The sequence below is a fragment of the Strix aluco genome, chromosome 18 (genome assembly GCF_031877795.1).
Source record: "Strix aluco isolate bStrAlu1 chromosome 18, bStrAlu1.hap1, whole genome shotgun sequence".
Taxonomy (NCBI): domain Eukaryota; kingdom Metazoa; phylum Chordata; class Aves; order Strigiformes; family Strigidae; genus Strix; species Strix aluco.
In genome coordinates, this window is record NC_133948.1 from 7,123,867 (window position 1) to 7,147,551 (window position 23,685).

General features: G+C 48.8%; 1 protein-coding gene across 2 annotated transcripts in view; it reads left to right on the plus strand.

Annotated features, from left to right (window-relative positions):
• The window catches only part of MMP17 (matrix metallopeptidase 17), a 68,580-nt gene that overhangs the window by 43,204 nt on the left and 1,691 nt on the right, over window positions 1–23,685 (plus strand). The window contains exons 2-9 of one of the 2 annotated variants that reach the window (XM_074844101.1): window positions 104–236; window positions 2,167–2,293; window positions 10,356–10,639; window positions 13,595–13,771; window positions 13,906–14,005; window positions 16,193–16,275; window positions 20,415–20,567; window positions 22,888–23,145. In XM_074844101.1, coding sequence (XP_074700202.1) covers window positions 104–236; window positions 2,167–2,293; window positions 10,356–10,639; window positions 13,595–13,771; window positions 13,906–14,005; window positions 16,193–16,275; window positions 20,415–20,567; window positions 22,888–23,145 — 1,315 coding nt within the window. The remainder of the gene's footprint in view (window positions 1–103; window positions 237–2,166; window positions 2,294–10,355; window positions 10,640–13,594; window positions 13,772–13,905; window positions 14,006–16,192; window positions 16,276–20,414; window positions 20,568–22,887; window positions 23,146–23,685) is intronic. The other variant, XM_074844102.1, reaches the window with a different exon arrangement.

Here is a 23,685-nt window from a genome sequence, read left to right on the forward strand (position 1 = left end):
AGGATGTCCAAACGGAACAGAAAGGACAGTCGTAGCACCTTTCCCTGTGTGTGTATTTCCTTCCTTTCCCTTTCTCATCCTGCCCCTTCTCCTTGTTTCACAGGACTGGCTGACAAAATTTGGGTATCTGCCTCCTCCGGATCCTGTCACAGGACAACTGCAGACACAGGAGGAGCTCACCAAGGCCATCACTGCCATGCAGCGGTTTGGGGGGCTCGAGGCAACGGGGGTCCTAGGTCAGTGGCTCATGATCCCTCCTCTCTCTGGTGCAGAGGGATGCAGGGATGGCTCCTTGCAGGTCCAGGGAGAAGGGACTTGGCACCGAGTTGTGGAGTAGCATCACCTCCAGGAAAAGCTCGCGCGGGTGTAACATACGGCCCAGTTTGCAGCTGTAAGAGTAATTACATGGCTCAGGTGCTTTGTTGCCTTGTGCTTTCAAGAACCTGAGGCAAGCGATTATTTCACCAGACCCACACACCCTTGGGGTTCCCATTGTGCTTAAAATAGCTCTTGGTGTGTTCAAAAAAGAAGAAAAAAAAAATTACAAGAAAAAAAAGACAGAGAAACTAAGGCTGACAGGTTATCCTGTTCAAAGCCTTAATTGCAGCATCAGATTGAATTGAATAAAAATCCTGATTAAGCCTCCCAATTTGTATATGTAGATATTCTGGTTTCTTTGCTGCTGGGGCACAGCGTAGGGGAAGGAGGAAGATGGTGTCACATCCCCCCAGTGCTGCTTGCTCCTGCCGGTGACACTCAGAGCCACGAGGCGCCTGCGGAGCTGGCAGGGGTCTCCTTGGCTCTCGCTGAGCTGCAATGGCTCCAGGCACCCCTCGGTCACCCCCTGCCAGCCGAGAGCCCATCAGCTGCTCCAGCAGCTCCACCGGCCAGCAGGGACAGGGCGATGAGAGGCTTTTTCCTGATGTGGCAGGCACATCTGGCTGGGGGGGAGCAGTCCAAGGCCAGGCTGAAGCAACACAAGTTCCCCAGTGTGGCCGGGGTCATTTCTCTCAATGTCCTCATTGAGGGAAGGAGAAAGCCAGCATTATCCCAGCCCTCGGAAGGGCACCCATCTGCTCTCCTCCCCTCCCTGACGCATGGCCACGACCTCCCGCCATGTGGCCAGTTTGCTTCCGTTGTTCAGGACAGAATTAATGAGAAGCTGCTAATTAGCAGGCCAGTCTCTGTCCATCCCAGTGCCCCCAGCAGCCTTCCACCAGTCCCCTGGAGCAGCTGCCGCCTGAGCAGCCACTGGCCGCGTCCAGTCGCTGGGACTTTCCCTCTCTGCTCTTAATTGAGCATGTGCCATAATTTCCCTTCCACCTTATCCCAAACTGCAGGAGGCCGGGGCGCAAGGATGGCCTTTCGAATGCATTTACACTTTCATTTTTGGAGAGGGTGTTTGAAACAGGCCTGGGGGGCTGCCCTGGATAGGTGTTGGATGTGGGTTTGCATCTGAAAACAAAGTGTTTAAATAGAGAGATAAAGCCAGCATGGAAAATGGGTGAATGAACAACTTGTCTGCCTTTCAGAAGATGAGAATAAGAGCTTTAAGCTTTCATTCAGTTTTAAAAATAAGATGGAATATGAACATTTTCCAAATTAGCTCGTAGCTGCTAGCAGAGATATAGTTTATTTACATGTGAATGTCTCTCTGCTTTGCCAGGGGAATAATGGGAAATTCAGCAGGAGAAAATAAAACAGAATAATTAAAAATTTATGTTGTAAAATATAATCAAAGCTAGCCACAGGTGGCCACACAAGTTTGAGATCTGTAAAGTGTCACACAAGAGGTAACCTGCTGCATTTTCTCCTGAAATGAATAAAATTGTCCACTGACGCTACCAGCAGAGCTAGCGGCTAACCCCCCAGCCGTGGGGTGTCATCTCCCCTCACCTCCTAGGAGCCCCAGCTGATGGGTGCTTTGAAAAAACAGGTTTTCAGCAGGAATTGCTGCTGGTGGTGGGTGCAACCGTGGTGTGGAGGGGGCTCAGTGCCCCATGGGTGATGCCAGGGCCAGGACCATGCCCCAACGGCTCCCAGGCACTGCCTTGTGCATCGCTGCTGCATCCTCAGCACCTCCTTTCCCTTCTCCCTGTCCCCTTGGGATTTCTTAACCCACCATTCCTAGGTTTTCTTTTTTTTTTTTAATTTTTCTAACCCAAGACGAAGCCACGCTGGAGCTGATGAAGACCCCTCGCTGCTCTCTGCCCGACCTTGCCACCACGGAGACCAGGAGGAAGAGATTTGCACAGGCTGTCACCAAGTGGAGCAAAAGGAACTTGTCTTGGAGGTAGGAATTCATCCCCCCCCTACTGAAATGTTGTAGCAAAGGGCTGATACCATGCAGACCAGAGCTAAATATGGCTTTGTGATGAGTTTCAGGGTGACATGTTAAAACGTGTTCCTCTGTGCTCCCAGAACCCCACAGACTATTTATTTAAACTCTTCTCCTGCTGATCCCAGCCTTGACTTCCTGAACCTGCTCAGACGCCGGCAGGGAATGGTGTGGGTCTGGCTGGTGGATTAGCTGGGAGCTGCATTGCAATGGTTAGAGCATCTTTTCTCTTGAGTTCACTGAGACTGCTCATTCTCAGACAGCTGCCACAGACTTGACTCGTCAGAGATGGGGCTGCTTCTTTTGCCCCACCTGAGCCCAAGGAGCATTTTCTGGATAACAGAGTCACTTTTTTTTTTCCTAGCCCTTGCTACAGGGGAGTATTTTTCCCTTGATGTCAAGGAGGAACACATGTGGGTCACTCTGAACCTGCAACACACAGAAGTTCCGATCCAACTTCCAGAGACCCCGCAGCCATGCCACTGGTCAGATTTGGAAAACAAACTGATCCTTGTCCCACCAAGACTTGTGCTTTTTGGGACTCATCTTTGCTCTCTCAAAGACCATCCGCTGCATGGTTCCTCCAAGAAAGGTGAGCACCATGAGGTGCTCATGCTATCCTGAAAAAGCACGTGGATGCTATGGAGAGATCTCCTTATTAATAATAAGCTTCTCTCTGATCCCAACATAGTCCTTAAAGTGAGTTCAGCTCCCACTGCAGTAACAAATCTCGACTTGGCTGTCACTGCTGACATGTGTTGAAACTGTGGCCTTACCAGGGATTTGGTCCATGTTCCAGCACATCCCTCCGAGACCTTATTTTCAGAAAAGATAAATATAATTCAGCTTCAGTATGAAACAATTTTGGCTCATGGACAGCTTCTTGTAGTGAAGAGACCCATGTTATAAAAGCTCAGCCTGTCCCCCTGTCAACCAGCCCTGTCTTGATGTGTAAGAGGAGTAAACTTCATATTTCAGGGAGGAAAAAATCTGTTTGGGTGAAACAATAAAACATGCCCTGATGTCCTGTGAGCTGCCAGAGCCAGTGCAGGGGCATGGCTTGGGCACAGCTCTGACCTTGGCAGCTCCTCTGAGCAAAGCTGGGCTGGATGAACCTGAGCTACATCCCAAAGTGTGGAGGGGGAATGGGGTCAGGCTGTCCTGGTGGACACAGCCCCGGGGATACCCGCTGCCTCCCATCCCCTAAGAAACTGTGATGCTGCAGCAAAGACTGCCGTAAAAAGGGGGTTAGCTCTGAGACGATTTTATATGTATGACATAAAAAAATCCATCTCCTGACAAACTCATTTCTGCTTTTTATTCTTTGATCCTTTCCAAGATCTTGGCTTTTGTTCAAAAAAGGGCTGTATTTTATAACTGGAGGGTTGTATAAGCCAACAGAAGGCTATAGCATTATAGAAACTCCAACATAGTATTTACATCCAACGCTTGAGATTAAAATAGCTTTTTTGAAACTGCTATGAAAATCTGCCAATAGAGGCATAAAGTTTTACGTGTTTACCTTTTAAACATTGATTGAAGATTTAAAAACAGAAAAGTAAACAAAATTCTATTATGGCATGCATTTAAAAATTGAAGAAAAACCTGCACAATTGTGAGGCTGGAATAAACAGGTAAGAAACCTGTATGAAGGGATGATCTCGGGGCAGGCATCTGCACTGATGGAGAAGGCAGTGTCTGGCAAACAAGATTTTATAGATATACAGGTTGCTCAGGTATCTTCTTTTTACCCTTGAGTACAGCCAGCCTGTGGGACTGGAGGGCTCAGGGGACAAAACAGTACCTCCTGCACAGCCTGTAGTACAGCCTCAGAGCATCCCAGCACAGCGTCAGACACACACAGTCTTCTGTGCCTCATCCTCATGGGAAGTTTCCAGAATATTACAGCATACAAAGCTTCTTTTCATGGGATATTTTTTTAATTATGGTGGGGTTTTTTTTTCTGCATAGGTACCAAGGCAGTCAGTAAGCTGATGAGGTGGCAGTGGGATAGATTTGGGATGTGGTTGGAGTGGGGCGCAGGGAGCAGCGTGCTGCGGATGCCCTCTGCTGGCATTGGCACCGGGAGCTGCCCGCAAGGAGTTCCCCCTCGTGTTTGCAACCTGCTTTCTCTTTTGCTAATTTTGCTTTACTGCTTCTGGTTATCCCCACAGAAGGGGTGCTCACAGCCAATATCTCCATCTCTTCCGAGGCACTTACCTTCTCCTTGCAGTCACGGGAAATGCGGCGTCAGGGCCGTGCCCGCTCTCTGCATGCTTTGAACTCCCTGAGGTAGGGGGAAGCCATCAAAGCCCAGCTTTTGAAATTTCCCAGGTTTTTTTGTGCTGAAATGTCAGCGCAGTGCTGAACTGAGCTGACTTTCATCCATCTTTAGTTAAGGACAAGTCCCTGGTGCCACTTCATCAAAGTTGCAGTCTTTGAAACTGCGATGCTCAGGACATGGGGTGCCAGAGCTGGAGCAAACACAGGCAGCAGGGGAGCAGTGACGTCTGTCAGTCGCTGCCCACCATCGCTGTGAGCATCCTGAGCCCACCCACGGCAGAGGTATGGCACTGCCTGAGCTGAGATGTGGATTTACCGAGGCATGGAAGGGCAGCTGCCAGGTACCACGGGGTAAAGGTGTGCAACTGGGGTAATCCCTAGTACCATGCTCCAATCCCCATGAGAGACCTGATCCTCCTGCTTCCCTCCTCTAACGGGTGGCATCACACCAGGGTCACATCCCAGCCCAAGCCCAGCTGGCTGCAGGCAGCCATGCCCCCCCATTGCCTGGGGGTGACAAATGCCTGAGGGGGCAGGATTGTCACCCACCGCTGCAGGGCTGCACCCATCACAAGTAACTGGGACCCTTGTAGGAAGAGCCTGGAGCAGATGGAGCAGAGTGCAGGCAGCTGCCACGTCAGCACCTGCTGCCAGCACAGGCAGCAGCGTGGGGGCACAGTGGCAGGAGCAGGCAGTGAAATGCAGCAGCCCCCCCGCCCCCCCCAGAGCAGCTGATCCTCTTGCAGCCCAAGAAACTGGCTGAGAAATTTGATTTCACCCACGTCTTCTCCCAGGGATGGATTACTCCTGTGCTGGCACCCATTGCTGGGCTGTAGGGAGCTGCCTGGCACTATGTGCATATTAAAGGGCAGGAGAAGGATTATCACCCCAAAATGTTCAGTAATTTTTGCGAAGTGTTGGGAGAGGGGTGATAGAGGGTGCAAACCTCTTGTGGCATCAGGGTGTTGCAGCAGTGCCAGGGTAGCATTGTGCCATGGCTTGTGCTGCGGATGGCTCCGGGTGGCTGGAAAAGCACCTTTGCCATGGCAGCAAGCATCCACCCTTTCAACTGTCTCTTCTTCCCCCCCCCGCCCTGAAAAATCAATTTGGGTTTATCAGGTAATCCTTAGCCTGCTGTGTTTGGTAGTTATCAGCATTTATTTTATTTCTCTGTGGTTTCAGGGCTGCAGAAGGTGAAGGAGTGCTTTCATTAACCAGCAATTGATTTCTCATACATCACTAATAGTCTTCCACTTTTGTTTTTGGGAGGACAAAAATCAAAAAGGAACCCAGAAATCAAAATAACCATTGGTGTGGGTGCCCCTCAACAGTGAACAGAGGTAGATCAGCCCTCTTTGGCCTCTACTTATTAACCAGTTTGGACCCAAAATCTCTTTGGGATAGGACAAGCAAAGGAGGGGGCTCAGGGGACACATGAAGGACTGGCAGCAGCCAGGTGAAAGTCAGCATTCATTTGTCTGCATGGCGGTGCTGCCACCTGGGTGAGCTCTAGAAGCAGGACACAGATGTTCTCCTTGGCATCCAGTTGTGCCACTTGCAGCCACTATTTCAAGCACCGCAGCCAATGTTGCTTCGTGCAGCCCCATCCGCCGTGGGGACAGATGCTCCCCAGGGTGTCCCAGCGCATGGCTTTGCAGAGGGATGTGACTGACCCCACAGCTCAGGGCAGTGCTGGTGGGGTGGCCGGAGGGGGACTGAGCAGCCCAGTCCTCATCGCCTTCGTGGCAGCTTGACAGGGACCGTCTGGAGGAGAGAGCTTTCTCTCTACTTACTCACATCAGGCTTTTTCCCCAAAATTGGAGGTCTGTAAGGGGAGTCTCAGGAGGGATTAACATCCAAGAAGAAGGAGCATTGCTCTCCACTGGGTACCTAAGCACCATTTACTACAAATAGTAATAATAATCAAGGTAGGAGGAAATGATTTAGTCCTGTCTGCATCTGCATGACGTTAGAAATGTGCCTCCTTTTCAGTGGAACTGGGTAATGCAACACCAACGAACTTCCTATCAGCATAATAGTCTTCTCCTAATCTCATTGAAAACAATTAGCAGAGCTCCAGCAATCAAATCAGATGCTGAATTGAAAAACCCTGATGGGATTCTCTTGAAAAATAAAGGTGGTAATGAATAAAAGATGGGGGATTTTTCACTTACACTTGCAGCATGTTAATAAAATGTGGGTCAGCTCAGAGGTGCAGGACCTTTTATAAAAAGCGAAATAAGTATTGATGCTGATTCTGCCTTAATCTAATGTTTCTGGAGTCAGGGGTTGGGATGAATATTAATAATGTTTGTTTCTTTTCATCCACTGTCCTTTTACAAGGGAGAACAGACTTATTATCCTCATTCTACAGCTGGAAAGACAGTGAAAGGAAAGTGGCTCATGCAGTCAAGCAGAACTTGAGGAGGTAATGAAGAGCTGATAATGTCCCCAAATCTGAGACTGTGCCCTAGGCACCATGATCTTGGAGACAGGTTGTAATTCCTGGACTAAACATGCTGTGTTTTACACATATAATGACTTGCTCGATAGAGATTAAAGCAGTAAAGGGTTTACCTAAGTCCAGAGGAGTCTTGTGGAAGATGAAGACACCTCATCAAAGAATATCTGAAAACCAGGTGGCCTTTTTTTTTTGTACTGTAGATGTTTACATACAGCCATAGTCTCTTTTATAAATTAAAAATTGCCTGAAAATTGTCTTTTCTAATCCCACACTCATATTGTTTGTACTTCATGCTGTCTTTTTTACAAATGTGGGGGGTTTTTTTAAGGTGTATGATTATCTGATGCTACATGTATGCTAGCTCATTTAGTTTAATAGATAAGGTCTTTCTTTGCCCAGAATACTTTAGGGATAGCAAAAGTGTAGATATGAGTGATTTTTGTTCATCTGGCTGTGATGTGTTTTCTCTTATTCACCCATCTCATCCCCACCATCTCTAGGACGGGGTTCCCAAACTCTTTAGAGAAACTCTTAGTGAGACTTCTGCTTGTTCTCATGAGTCCCATTTTGTTCTGTACTGGATTTAACCCTCACTAGTTTTGCCCAGGTCAGGAGGTGGTACCCACCTTGGGCTGTGTGTTACTAAGGGCATGGGACATATGCAAATACTTGTGAAAGCAAGAGCATCCAACCTCAATCAGCAAGTTGTTCCTACTCCCTTTGCTGATCCCTGCTGCCTCCCAGTACTCCAATCACTACTTGTAGGAAAAGCTTGAGTGATGTGACTTCCCCTTCTGACACCTTGTATTGGCTTTGTGTTGCAAGGTTTTGGTAGCGGGGGCACTACAAGGGTAGAGAGAAGATCCTAGAAGCTTCCGCTACATCTGATAAAGCCAATGCCAGCTGGCTCCAAGACAGGACCCATTGCTGGCCAAGGCTGGGCCCATCAACAATGGTGGTGGCACCTCTGTGATAACATATTTAAGAAGAGGGGGGATAAAAAACTGTGCAACAGCAATTGCAACTGGGAGAGAGGAGTGAGAATATGTGAGAGAAACAACTCTGCAGACACCAAGGCCAGAGAAGAGGAGGAGGGGAGAAGGTGCTTCAGGTGTCTGAGCAGAGATACCCCTGCAGCCGGTGAAGACCATGGTGAGGCAGCTGTGCCCTGCACCCAGGGAGGTCCACAGGGGAGCAGATCTCCACCTGCAGCCCGGGGAGGACCCCACGCCAGAACAGGGGGATGAGGCCGAAGAAGGTTGTGACCCCATGGGAAGCCCACACTGGAGCAGGCTCCCAGCAGGACCTGTGGATCAGTGGAGAGAGGAGCCCACCCTGAAGCAGGTTTGCTGGCAGGACTTGTGACCCCGTAGGGGACCCACGCTGGAGCAGTCTGTTCCTGAAGGACTGCACCCCTGGGAGGGACCTACGCTGGAGCAGTGGAAGAGTGTGAGGAGTCTTCCCCCTGAGGAGGAAGGAGCGGCAGAAACAATGGGTGACGAACTGACTGCAACCCCTCTCAGGAAGAAAACCAGGAGTAAAGTTAAGCCTGGGAAGAAGGGATAGGTGAGGGGAATGTGTTTTTAAGATTTGGTTTTATTTCTCATTATCCTAGTCTGATTTGATTAGTAACAAATTAATTTTTTCCACCAAGTTGAATCTGTTTTGCCCATGACAGTAATTGGGGTATGATCTCCCTGTCCTTATCTCAACCCACGAGCCTTTCATTATCTTTTCTCTCCCCTGTTCAGCTGAGGAGGGAAGTGATAGAGTGGCTTTAGTGGGCACCTGGCATCCAGCCAGGGTCAGCCCACCACACAGTTTAATTACGTCTAGAGGTTTAGTCGGGTCATTACTTCACATTGGTGCTAGGGAGTGGTGTAATACTGAGCGATGCTCTCCTAGCTATATTATGCAGGAGGGCAAGTGAGGTGATCATAATTGTTGCTTCAGCCTTTAAAAATCTGTCAAGCCATGAATATTTCATGAACACTTTGGTTGGTGTGCTGGTACACAAGAAATAAAGTATCCATTGTTATTGGGTAGAGCTGGCCAGAAATTTTCCAGCAGAATTGGTTTTTGTCAATAATTAGTCAGTCAACAGTACATTTTCCTGGAGTGTGTTTATTTTTGTCAAAATTGTCAATGAAAGATTATCTAAACATACTATTTTAGAAGCCAAGGTGCCTTGTTGCATCTTTGTCTTTCACCTCCTCTATTAAATCAACAATATTAGGAATTGTTTTTCAAGGTTTGGTTATACAGGAAACATTGACTTTTCTTCATTCCGGCTCAGACCAAACCGGAGGTTTGAATCGTGCAGCTGCAGGGCAAACACCAGCACACGGCTTGTCCCACCTGGCTTCTCTTCCAGGGCAAGGCAGAGCTGGGGACCGAGGGAGGCAGTACTGATACACAGGAACTAACAGCCCTGTGATGTGTACAGTAGTGTCATAAGCCCCTGCTCAGCAATGCTTTTTTTACCAAGAAACAAGGCAAGAGCTGCTCAACTCCAGTGCTCCATCAGATAGCCTGTCTCCTGCAGGCAATAGGCTGGAGGCATTTTGAATGCAATTTACATAAAATGTGTCCTTTCCTTTTCCTCCTTGTTATGGATTGCAGTCTAGGAGTTTGCTGGCAGTGTACTGGTTTCAGAGTATATTTTATACCTACAGCAGACATGCTGGGAAATATATGGAGGCAGCAAATGCGTACTGGATTTCTGTGTGCGTCTAATAAGAATGAGCAATGACCTGCTGTTTGTTGCAGGAAGACTGATGGGCCTGTGTATGGTGCAAAGGCTTCAGAAGTCAATAATCTTTGTATATCTGGATTGCATTTGGAACGAATAAGTGGTGAGAAAATAACTTGTCAATAAGTCTGAAAGGGAACTTGGAAAAAAAAATGGGCAAACTCTGGAAAAGGACTCATGGCGTCGGCATTTCCAAGGCTGGGCAAGGGTAGTAGTCCTGGGCATTAGCAGCGGTTTGTGTGTGAAGTGCAGCTCTGAGGCTGACTGCCACCTGGTTCAGCGGGATCAGGAGGTATCAGGATTGAAACCCTGGTTCTTGTTTCACACACGTGGGATGTTTCACACTCTGGTGAGCAAGACTGACTCGGTATTTCCAGACAACCCAAACTCAGGAGGAGTGCTGGAGGCCTCACCGAGGCTCTGCGATGCATCAGGCCCTGCAGAGCCCTTCCTGGTGGTCCTCGGAGAAGATCTTTCATGCTACTGACCTATCCTCTTTTTTGCCCTCTTTATTTCAGAGTTCGCACCTTCCCAAAAGAGTCCCACCTGGGCCACGACACAGTCCGAGCCCTGATGTACTATGCCCTGAAGGTCTGGAGCGACATTACCCCACTGAATTTCCATGAAGTGGCAGGTAACAATGCTGATATCCAGATAGACTTCTCCAAGGCAGATCACAATGATGGCTATCCCTTTGATGGGCCTGGTGGGACAGTGGCACATGCTTTCTTCCCTGGAGACCATCACACAGCTGGAGACACTCATTTTGACGATGATGAATACTGGACCTTCCGATCATCAGGTAGGCCAGAGTGGGAGAGCTGCAGCCAAACACAAGGGCTCACAGTTTCTTCTGCTCTGGTGGTTAGAGTTGTTTAGCCTCTGCTACAACTTAACCCTCAGCTTGGGGATCCCAACAGCTTCTTCTGGTTCCCCTCTCAGCCTTGCTAATGAAATGACGGCAGCCAGCATTGAGGACCTTCTATGTTCCTGGAAGCCTCAATGGCATCTCTATGTTTCTCCCCATCATATTGGCAGTTGAAGAGTTCCCCATCACCCACCTCCAGTTCCCATCTCTTCTGGGACCTGGAAGGTCACAGGTTGGATTTGCGGATATTGGAGCTCTTGGATGGGGACTGTATTCTCTGACTTCGGCATCTTTTGGGTGGCTTTACTGACACATGTCCAATTTCCCTATTTTTAAAGCATTTTTATAAGCTGACCTGCCTGGAAAGGGCTCTGCAGTCTGCAGGGAAAAAGCCTCCTGTGAATGCTAGGTTTTTCCTGCCATCTCGTGCCCATTACCTCACATCAGAATGGTTACAAGTTACAGTTTTATTCCTTTTTTTTTTTTTTCTTTTATTTCATCTTATCTGGCTAGAGCAGAGTTTTAATAAGCAGGGACTTTCAGAAGCGAGTGTTCCTCAGCTGCGTGAGCCATCTGCGGGGATCAGGTCCCTAACCTTTGTGTCAGGCACGTTTTGACAGATCGTCTCCTCCACAGTCACCAGCTGCTAATTTACTTGTCACGCAACCTCCTCCGCCAGCCTCCCAGTGGGCTCCTGCTGCCTCAGCTTAATGAATTCATTTAGACCTAATTGTTTTCTCTGAAAGCAGCTAATACATTCTTTCTCCCCACCCCTCTCCTCCCTGCCCACCGGTTGACCTCTGTCCATCCCCACTGAGTGTCTGTGGGCAGGAGTGTTCACCAGACTGGCTGGAGGAGGTCTGATGCTAAGGCTAAAGTTCTGGACAGGCTGATTCTTCAGGATTCAACCTGCTACTTGGTTCATGCCACTGAGCAATCCCAACTGGTGTCTCTTACGGGGAATTAAAAAAAGCAGAAGCTCTGCTCTGCAGACATATAGAGTAGAGGCAAACACTGAGGTCTGGTAGCTTGCCGTAGCAGATGTGTTATGTGATGACGTAAAGAGTGGTGCCCCTTTTGTAGCTGGTGATTGGGAATGCTCGTTGTGAAACAGGCTGGACTGGAGGAGCGAGCTCAGGTCTGGCAGCCCCGCAGGGAGGATCCCTCCAAGCACTGCCAAGGGATGAGGGGATGAGCCTGACAGAGAGAAAGCTGCCCTCTGTTTCGAAGGTCTTGGAGCTATCCGAGCTTCATCTTTTATTTATTTTGTTCTCCCTAGTGATTCAAAAATAACAACTTGGTAGGTGATACAAAAATATCCCCAAGGTTGTCAGTTTGGCATTAAAATGTCAGAAAGCATATGTCTTGTTCTCTCCTAGCGCTGGGGAAAACAGCACAGGTTATAAAAATCTTGGCTGTTTACAGACACTGTAAATAATAGTCATCAAGGAAAAAGCAGAATTCAGCAAAAATACCACCCCCAACACCCCAAGCCCAGTGGGCAGTGCTAAGGACTGTGCAGGATCAGCCACAGCTGCTTCTGTGCGACACTCCTTTGGCCCTGACCATGGCTCAGGGAACATGGGGCTCCCCTGAGCTCCATGGAGACCTTTCCAACCTCACTGCCTTTTTGCAGTCATGATCTTTGTAAGAACCATCCTTAGAATCATTGTCACCTTCTGGTATTGCTCTGCAGGGCATTGCTGTGCAGCGAGGGACAGAAGTTGCATGGGTGCTTGGCCCAGCTGGTCTGCGGCTGGGTGGTGGGAATGCACTGAGTAGGATCAGTCCTGTACGGCTCCTGGGAGCAGTTCCTCATTTGCTCTGGCAGCGGTGGTGTAGGTTTGGAAGCGGACGTTAACACCTCTTGAGATCTGACCTGAGCGTCCGAGGCTCTGGAGAGTATGGGACGGGTCTGTGTGTGGGTGCAGTGTGAGGCACTAGGGGTTAGATTGCAAATAAGGAAAACTGTGGAAAGAGAATAGAGTAGACATAGCTCAGACTGAGGGAAAGAAGTCATCAAAGGATGTACCGATGTTCAGTAAAGTCTCCCTGATGCCCAATGTGGTGTGTGAGGATCAAAGTGTTTGCCTAAGGGAGCAGACCCCAGAGCTGCAGCCCCACCAGCACAAGGTGTGGAAGGGGAGAAGACGGACAAGTCCTCTGGAAACAAGCTGGACGTAGTCACCTGCCCCTGCTGCCATTCCCTGTCAGGACAGCAGTTAGGTGAGCAGGGCTGGTGGCTGATGAGCAGGTGAAGAGCTCTGTGTCTATATGCACGAAGGAGGGATATGGCCAGGGCAGCAGCGTGCAATGCCAGCATTGTGCAGGCAGGGAAAGCCCAGCAGAGCACCGTGGGCAGACAGGCACTGCCGGGCGCTCACCGGTTCCTTGGCACGTGGCTTTGCTCATTATTACAGGCTTTGATGATCTTCTGGCTAGTGGCTGCAGAAATTTGGTATTCTGGGCATCACAAAAACTGTTGGCAGCTGCTGCAGGGCAGGCATGAGATATGGGAGAAGACTGCACTGGCCCAGCTCCTGCAGCGCCCGTTAGCAGGGATGACGGATGGTTGCACCGAGGTTGCTGTCTCAGCAGTTTGTCCAGCTCTTTCTCAGGTGCCATCGGTGATCTGGGAATAAAAGGGGGGATCCTCAGGCTCTGTGTAGGGCTGAGAACTCACACCATGGGCTGATGTCTGGCTTGCTTTCCATTTTCGTATGATAAATTTCAGTCTCCTTTTTACAACTGGAGAAAAATGTCTTTTTCAAACTTCACCTATTCCAAAGCTTTTCCTTCCAATCTATCCAACATATACTTTCTCTTACAGCCCACCCAAACCCCCAAAATACAATCAGCTTTTCATTTCAATCTTGTCTTTATTTCTAGATGCTCATGGGATGGACCTGTTTGCTGTAGCTGTCCATGAGTTTGGCCATGCTATTGGCTTGACCCACATCTCTGCCATAGAGTCTATCATGAGACCCTACTACCAAGGTCCGGTGGGGGATCCTCTGAAGTATGACCTACCTTATGAGGACAAAGTCCGAATCTGGCAACTCTACGGTAAGTTTGTGTCCCTCACCCAGCTACAGCCTGTTCCTGCCATGGGGCATGCTGGAATAGCTGTTTTCTGGAGTGACTGGAGCTGGTGGGGAGGATGGTGTTCTCCTCTACTGCTTCTTTGTCTTTATGCATAGGAGTCAGGGAATCTGTGTCCCCCACAGCCAAGCCTGAAGTAAGCAAAACTGATGACCATCCTATCCTGCCAGAGCTGCCAGAGAACCGCTCCACTGTCCCGTAAGTCAAGTTTGTTTCTTTTCAACTGTCGCTGATGTTTCTTTAAAGCACATCTAGTAGTGAAGCTCTACTCAAGCATCAGTATCTTGCCTGCTTACTCTGGCAACGTATTTCCCTCTGGACATCTTGTCTTCTGGAAAACGCACACACACAGAAAGTGCCCCTTCTTTCTCACATCTCCTGATCATCTCCTGCAAACGCTGTTGCTTTTTTCAAGCAGTATGTGTGGAGACTGGCCAGCCAGACACAGCTGAAGTGGTTAAGAGCAGGAACAAGTGATAGGTGCTATCTATCCCTTAGCTAATTTTTATTATTCAAGGCTCATCCAGAAATTCTGTATCATCTTGGAATGCTTTTCATTTCCCTAAGACTCAAAATTTTACTGATGTTAATGGGAATTTGTCCCCATCACCCTTAGGTGAACTCATCCTTGCTGAAATTTTAATCAAACTTTCTCTGCAGTATTCTAATTTGTGCAAGCATAACTTAATGTAAATCTTTCCATGGTGAACAACTCTCTAATGTACCTGCGGGGGTGAATATTGGAACAAGTAGACTGATAGCCTGACTCCAATACAGGTTTGAATTGGCAAAGGACTGCTTATACCGAGTGTCATCAAGCAACCAGTGTGCCCTCATTAAGGGAAGTTCTGGATCTAGTTCATTAATAAACGTTGGGAGTTACCAAATTGTTTTACTACCAGGACAGAAGGAGGGTTAAAAAAGGAAGGGACACTGAACAAAAAGGCAGGAGTTGATGGTCACACACATTTTTGCCAGATACCAGCAGTGCCCCAGGTGAGAGCAGCAGAGATGGTACAGGTCACCTTCACCTCCTGGTCTGACCTCATCTGGGGTTTGACCTCAAGGAGGTCACTTTGTCTCACTGTGCTTCAGTGCCCCATCTGCAAAGAGGGGATAACAGCACTGAAGCATGAACAACCAGATTATTCCTACAGTAATGGGACCAAGAAGAATATAATCTTGAAAAAACACCCCTGTGCTGCAGTCACTCTTCTCACCTCAGCACCTTGCTCACCCCACTTTGCCCTGCTTGGTGTGATGCCCACAGCACAGAGGTGCTGAGCACCTGCTCTTGGTGGAGGTGTCCCTGCTGCCAGGGGTTGCAGAAAGGCCATGAGAATCCTAAGGGAGCCTTTTTCTTGATTATGCTGAATGCCATTAGTTATCTTTCTTCCCATGTAGCTTCTAACAGAGCTTGTCCACAAAGCTCTGTATGGCTGTGTTTTGACCTAGAGATGAGAGCATTTCTCCCTGCTGCTGTAGGAAACTATCATCTTGCTCTAGCAGTGGGAGGAGCAGGACACTTGTTCGTGCCAACTCCTTATTCCTGCCCTGTGTATGACTGGGAGGGTGGATGGGGTGGGGTTCACCTCCACATCTGACATTTTGTGCCCAAGGAGGGCTGTGAAGCTGGTGCTGGCAGCCCAGCACAATTCTTCTATCAGGAAATTAGATTTATGCTTCCCTGTCACCCACAGCAGCTTTTCTGTGCATGTTCCCAGCATCCCCTCCTTGTCCTCCATCAATCATAATTTCTCACATGGGCTTCACAGCACTTTTGGTCCTTCATACTCTGTGCTTTTCCCACCCACCTTGTTAAAAGCAGCTCAGCATCTCAGCTGCGACTTGCCAGGTGGCTTGCACCACATATCACATGGTATTCTGTCGCACGTGGCATCGTCTCCCTGTGTTTGGTCTCGCCTGCTTTCTGCTTTGCAGCTCTGTCACCTCTCACTGGCATTTTGGAGCTCAGCCTCGGAGCAGCAATGTCCCCAGCTGCTGGAGCGAGGTGCTGCTTGGCTCTTATCCACCATGTGTCCCGCTGCCTGGGGACAGCCAGCTGAGCCTGTGCCACTGGGGAGCAGCAAGCCAGCTCTGCCCTCACTAGTTACGTGAACTGGTAGATGTAGTGCATGTCCTCACTTGACTCCCAGTGATGGTCTCTGGTGGCCCAGGGAGTGTGTCTGCCACAAAGCTTGCCTTGGAAATCCCCGTGCACATGGCTGGGTTTGAGCATGAGGAACGACAGAAGGATGCAGCCTGTGGTCTTCTGCTGGGGGCTCTGAGGGCAGGGGAGATGTGGTCTGTGAGATGGGGGACACTGAGGAGGACACAGCCCCTCGCTCCCGCTTGGGCTGTGCTCACCTGGGCGTCTCTCCACAGGCTCAGGCGGGACGTGCCCAACAGATGCAACACTCACTTTGACGCGGTGGCCCAGATCAGGGGAGAGGCTTTCTTCTTCAAAGGTAAGTGCCCGCTGCCGGCGGTCTTTGCATGTGTCACCCTGCGGTGACACCGGTGTGACAGTGCAGCGCTGCAGGAGCAGCGTTGGGCAGGCTGGGGCGGGCAATGAGGATAAGCTGGCTTGGGGTTTGCAGGCTGCGGGGCCCACAGACCCAGGGAGGCATCTCACATGCTGCTGACTCCTTTTGGCTTGAATCAAAGGGCTTAGACCACTAAGGCTGAGGACGGATGATAAGGAAATTTTAATGTCAATGCAAATCCTGTCTCCAGTGCAGAAGGAAACTGCCTGGCTGGTGCCCCGTCTGACACAGCGCAGTAGAGGAGGTGCCCATATGGCCAATGGCACTGCTGGGGGACAGGCAGGGATCACAGCTAAATGAGCTGTGATCGTTAACATCAATAACAGGCTGTGAGGGAGAAGGAGGAGAGGGGATGTGCTGGGGGTATCCAAAAGACTGCATAGTAGATTGACCATTTCTTTTATCCAAAAAGGAGAAAGTCAGTGAAACTGAAACACAATTTATTTAAAAATTATGAAAATTGATATTTTTAAACCCAGCACATAATTACCTGTGGGACTGGCAGCCAAGAGCTTTTAGGCAGCGTGAGCCAGGTTGGGGGTCTGGCAGATGGTTGGGAAGGAGAGAGCAGAGGAGCACCTGCAAGCTGTGCTGCTGGCAGCAAATCCTCCTGCCCACCGTGGTGCACAGCCAGCGCAGCACCCACAAGGGATGTGTGTCCTAACACCAGAGCGGGCGTGTGTCCACATGGCATGTCCTGGGGTTTAATGATTCCCTCTGAAGTGACCAGGCAGGTGACAATCCAGCATGGCACTTTGTACAGCACCCTGGCCCATCGCACCGCACTGCCCGAGTGAAGAACTAAAATCCGGTATTTGCACTATCAAAGTTGAAATCTGCCTCGAACCAAGGATGAGCAGAGCAACAACAGCTCTCCACTGCTTTTTTCCTGGATGCCTCCAACTTTCCTTTCCTCCCATGCTTCACCTTCCCTAATGCTGCTTGCTGTGCATCACTCAAAGACAACGTGCAGGCGATTGCAGAGCCATCTGGTTCCGCGTCGGCAAACACTTGCTGGCAGTGTGTCCCCAGAGTGCCCGGCTGGTGACGAGGATCCCATCGGTCTTCTCAGCTGTACAGAGCCTGTGCAGGCTGAACTCTGCGGGCTTTCTTTCCAAGATGGAAACACGCCCACTGGGCACTTCTTTCCACCCCTGGCCGCCTCAAAGCCATCCAGCAGGGAAGCAGAAGTGTCTCCCCCAGAGATCAGGAGCAGTGTCCAGGCACATATAACCCATCTGGGGTCACAGGCAAGAACAGCAAAAGGGCTCCAGAGAATTCGATGTTGTCTGTGCCCTCGGGGGAGCCCACAGGCTGTTCCCCTGTGGTATTTGTTCAGATGCCAGTTCCAAAAAGCCACAGTAAAGAAGGGAAAATAAGAGACAAGAACTGGTGTCCAGGATAAATGGCTGTCTTTCAGAGTGGGGGCGGGGGGAAAAGATGAGTAAAGAGAAATCCATCGTGGTGTCTATTTTTGGATATATTTATTGTGGGCCAAAATGCAAATGTAAAGAGCACAGTGTCAGCAAATGCCAGCTGCACGGCTGCCTCCAGAGCCCAGCACCTCCCTTGGAGCCCTCATCGCTGCCACCAAACCACCCTGGGCACCAAGGAGCAGGGATGTCACCTCTGGGGCAGGATTTTAATGACCTCCAGTGATGAGCTCCCTCCATCGATGGACATTTTGTTCTGACCTGGTCCAGCTAGTTCCCTAGCCAGAGCAGCCTCTCCCACCACAAAGGCACCAGGACCGGAGCCCCCCAGGGCTCCCAGGCTTGTCGTATTGAAGGCAACGGTGGGTCTCCGGGCTTTGGAAGCGCCGCTCACTTTGATTTAGGTGCCTCACAGACTCCTGAAGTTTTAAAACAACTTTGGCCTGTGTGTGTGTCTGCATAGTGCATGCAGCAGTCTTGCCAGAGGCAGCCAAAGTACAGAGAGCATGGTACACAGCTGGGATCAAAATCACCTGGTATTAAAGAAAGCAATTGCCTCAACCCATCATCCATATAAAACGAGACGCTCGGGACAGCAGGACTTTACACTTGGCTTTCATCCTGCTCAGTTTGCCAGCTCAGCGGGTGGTTTTAAATCAAGCTTTTTAAACACACACGGGGTTGGGATTTTATTTTTTTTTTATTATATTTCTGCATGCTAATTCCCCATGGATCTAGCTTTGGCTGATGATCATCCAAGCAACCGCAGCTCTTTGGCAAGCAGGCTTGGCTGTGACAAAACATAAGCACGGGCAGACAGGAGCCATCACGTTAAGAATTCCTTGCTACTTAATTGCTATATTTTTTTCATTTTCCTGATAGCTTATCAAAAAAACCAACCAAACTAACCAACAGCCCAGGCTATGCCTGACTTTGAGGGTAGATTTACACCTTCCTTGCAGCAGTTGCACACCCACAGAGCCCATCACTAGCAAAGGGTTGAAATGCCAAAAGCACTGAGGCTTCCCTCGTCTCAAATGAGTCCAGACCACTCCAAAGTTCAGATATGTATCTACTAAAGAAGGAATTATGTCGAGCTGTATTTCTTGTTAAAAAGTGAAAATCTGGCTTTGTCTAGTGCTTCACTAATTAGAGATGCAGAGATCATCTTTATTTAATTACATGTGTTTCCATCGATGTACAATGGCCACCAAATTTGAATCCTATTTTTTTTAACGTTCTTAAAAAGAATCTGTAATTATGGCAATTCCTACCACATTTGAATGTATTATTCATTTCTGGGTTTCAGTCAGATAGAGCAAATATGCAAGCTGGAGCAGAAGAACAAGAATATGATATAAATCCTTATAATTAGACTAAAACCCCCCCTCTGCAGATGTTTAAGTGTTAGAGTTTCGCCTCCTGCATTATTAGGCTAAGATCCAATTTCCATAAAATTTTAAAAGACGGTGTCATAATCTGCTGGCTCTGGAGAAACGGCTGAGTGTTGTGAATACAAATCCAAAGATGCATCTTTGGTTTCTGTTGCTTATACCCCCTTGGGAATCCATGCAAGAGCAGATGTAAATAACATGCAATAATTTCTAACAGGCAATAACAAATATGAGACAAAGTTGATAGCTGGCTCTTAAACTCTGGCTCAGATCTTACTTCTCTGGGGAAAACGCAGAACAAAGTGTTCTGCAAAAGCTCAGGTTGAGAATCCCGGAGACAGTGCAGAGTCAGGTTTTGAGTTGCCCCTAAAATCATTAAAACTTCTCTGGAACTCCCACGTAAGGCTCCTTCAGCAGGAGAATGTTTGGCATCCTACCTACAGAGGACAAACATGTTTCCTTTTCCATTACCCAAAATATTCCAGAAATACCCCAAGCCAAACTCTTTTCTAGCTGGGGCCGTGTTGCTGCAGGTGCTGGAAGTGTGTTTGCTTATACCACCGGTACCTTCAGCCCCTGGGAGCACCACAGGACTGAGGTCTCCTGCTTATCCTACACCTCTAGATGGTACCAAACTCCTTATTTCTGTCTCCTTCACCACCTCAACCCTTTCCAATTTTATTAATATTATTAGCTCCTTTCTTCATTAAAAAAATCCCTGATATTTCCACGTTTCATCATAGCATCATACACATTTCTAAATATGAAAGCAGCTGGGCACCCTGTGTGCAGGAAGCTGTGGGTGCTCCAGAAGAGGAGAAATAGGGACATTTCGTTGGAGGCTCTCACTGAAGGCTGCTGGTGCCTGGTGTAGCATCAGCTGCTGCCTGGTCCTGCTGGCTCCCAGGAGGTCCCTTGTGGAGCAGGGAGGGAGGAGGTGAAAGGCTCCTCTCACCTGCTCCGACTCAGTGGTGCAGCTTCACACCGTGGCCAGGAGTATAACAACTCCAATGCAATGTCCGGAAGATTATTTTGATCCCAAAAAGGGGTTTTCTTCTAATGGCTGCCAGAAATAGAAAGCGCTAGCAGCTGCTGCTGGAAAGCAGGCTGCCTCTATTTCATAGCTCCCATCTCACACACTTTGGTTGCTGCTGCTGCTGTCTGCCTGGTGCTCGTGTCCCCCGGCGAAGGTGGGTTGCAGTGTGGTTCAGTAATGTCCAGTCTGTTCCTCCAGGCAAGTACTTCTGGAGACTGACTCGCAATAAGCACTTGGTCTCCCTCCAGCCGGCTCAGATCCACCGTTTCTGGCGGGGCTTGCCGCTCAACCTGGACAGCCTGGACGCGGTCTATGAGAGAACCAGCGACCACAAGATTGTCTTCTTCAAAGGTGAGAGCAAACACAGTGCTAGAAGCAGCACGTGTGTCTCCAGGGTGGAGCCCAGTGCCAAGGTATCTTGGCAGTGTTTTGATCTCTCGTGCAGGCAGGAGACACCAGTGACAGCCATTGAGCATCTCCCAGGGCAGGTCCAAGACCTGTTGTCCATGAGCAAGGGCAGGAGAAACCAGCTTGTAGGGAGGGCAGGCAAAAAGTAGCAGGTGTTCCCCAGAAAATGAGGGAAATCTCATTGAAGAAAAACTCTTCATTGAAGAAAGACAAATCTAAGTGAATTCTTAGCTTTTCAAGAATGAAATAAAAGCAGGAACCACCCACGCACACACTTTACACGTTTCGTGTTCCTTCTTTGGCCTCTTCTCTTTTTAGTATTTATTGCCAAGAAGAGGAGAAGCAGCAGCAGAGGGGACAAAAATGAAACCTGAAGAGCTTGGTTTTGCTAATTATATATCTGGTACTATTTTTTTCTTAAAATAAGTGGTATAATCCTCTCTTTTTATTTAAAACAACTCAAGTTTCTTTCAAAAGCGCTGGAGGAAAGACATTAGCTCTTGGTTCCTGTACAAATGTCCAAGTCCCCGACAAACTGTCCACACGTGCTGGTTAGATGCTACCCCAGCCCCCGGCAGGCACCAGCTCTTGTTTCAGAAAAGCTGTACACTTGATGAGCTAAATACATCCCAGCTCTCCATGCTCCCTGGCTGGAAACTGCTTTTTGTCTCCTGACCATTCTGCTCCAAGTGTGGTGCAATTATCAGTTTTGGAAGTGCTGAACCAAGCACTTCTGAAAGCAATAATTTGGTTTCAGTTCCTTCAGCAAGGCTGGAGGAACAGCTTACATCCTGCACAAGCCTCTACGCTCGCAGCAGCGTTTCCAAGAGCGGCCGAAGCCCTTCCAGGCTGCCTGTGCACCCCAGAGCCACGCCAGGCCCTGCGTTTTCCCAAGGAACATGACGCAAAAGGCTCCACTGCATGTTTCCCGTTGCCTCAGGCAACTCGCCCCACTCTGCCTTTCCACTAATCCAGAGGGAATGGGGCCAGCTGGAGGGTGGCAGCCCATACGCCAGCACCAGACCCTCCCAGCCAGGTCTGCAGACCACAGCGGCACTTGGTTCCTTCCCGTTTTCCCTTCTCTCCCTGCTGAGGACCCACAGACGTCCGGCAGCTCAGGTCCAAGGGATCCTGGCTGCTTGGGAGGCCAGAATGACAGCTGTGCCACAGCTGGGGCCTTGCCCTTCACAGCACTCCATGGTCACGCATGATGTGTGTGTTAGTCCTGCCTAGCTCCTAAGATTAAACTCAAGATTTTCTTCCCAGCTATAAAATACTGTCTCATTCTCTCTCTCCAGCACTGTTTCATTGATCCCTGGACAGAAACCAAAGCACACAAATTACCCTGACTTCTAAGGTCCTGCTGCTGATACAGGGGCATGTATTTAAGTGCCTCTTCAGATTTTCTAGAAAACCTAGGGAGAAAAAAGCCTGATCTTTAAAATAGGTTGTGTGATACCTAAAAGAACATTGTGGGTTCCCAAAGAAACATTGTACAAACAGAAAGACTGTCCCAGTGGTTAGAGGATTATGTAGGGATTGAGAGATCTGGGTTCATTATCTTGTTCTGCCACAGACCAGGAGCCAGTCAAGTTGTGCTTCATTTTTATTGGAAAAAAACCCAACATATTGACAGTTCTCTCCTGCCCAGGGTAGGGCTAGGGGCAGTTGACTGTGTAGAACACGAAGAGCAGTGAGCTGCTCAGTTGAGAGTTGTCCAGCCCCTGGGCATCCTCCTTACATCCCTTAAAATCCACAGGTCCTTCAGCCCGGCGGGCCCTAAAAAGAGTTGCAATTTCTCTTCCAAAGCAGAACTACACTTTGCTTCTCATGAGTCAAATAGCAGGCAGAACATGCCCAATTTGCTCACAAAAGCTGCATGTAACGTTCTATTTCTCGCAGCTCAACACCAGGCAGAAATCAAAGGGGCAGAAAACCAAATGCCACCACCAAAAACATAAAAGCGACAACTGCACTAATGCTATCGGTGTGTTCGTGTCCTGGGACTGTCATGCCTGCAGCTGTTCAGGAGCGATGGGGAGCTACACTCCATGGAAAGCCTGACACAAAAAAAGCAACTATTCAAAGATCAAGGTTCCCCACTGGGCTGCTGCCTTCCCATCCCCATCCTTAAATGCTAAAAGCTCAGTCCTGAGGATTGTTACGGCAACAGATAATGAAACATCCGCTCATCTGCAGGGGAATGTTAATTTCGGTTGTGAAACAAATGCGATTTTGCTCTGTGCCTCTTTCCTTTCCACAGGAGACAGATACTGGGTCTTCAAAGACAATAACGTGGAGGAAGGATATCCACGGCCGATCTCGGACTTCGGTCTGCCACTGGGAGGAATCGACGCTGCTTTCTCCTGGGCCCACAATGACAAGACTTATTTCTTTAAGGACAATCTCTACTGGTGCTACGACGACCATGAGCGGAGAATGGATCCTGGGTACCCTTCAGAGACCATCCTGTGGAAAGGAATACCAAGCCCTTTAGATGATGCTATGAGGTGGTCAGATGGTGAGTCCATATGCTGGTTCAAAAAACACAAGAAAAAAATCAGTGCTTCATTAGCACTCAAGCTATAGCCTCTTCTACTGTGCCTGCCGATATAAACTGCTAAGCCCCAGATGGGACGGCAGTTCCTGGTGTCTGGAAGCTGAAGAGGGAGGTAGGCTTCCAGCCAGAGCTCCCCACACTGCTCGCTAAAAGACTCTGTAATTTCAAGCAAGCAACAAAAATATCCTGGGGGCCTAATAATTTGATTTTATTGAAAGAACACAGTTGATGTTGTTTTGCAGTGATTTTTACCCTGATATGTGTTGATTTGTTTCTCACTGAATTTGTTGTCATTGGATTTTTAGCTAGATATATGAGGATGCAGACAGAAAATATTTTTAAAGGAGATGTTTTCCCCAGAGTTACGACTTATTTTCCAGGGATAAGATTTCTCAGTGGTTTCTTCCCTCTGAAAAGACCACAAAAATTTTGTCACAGGAGATGTTTAAAACCAGCCACTTGCCCACAACAAAGTAGCACTTCCCAGTTTTATTTACTGGT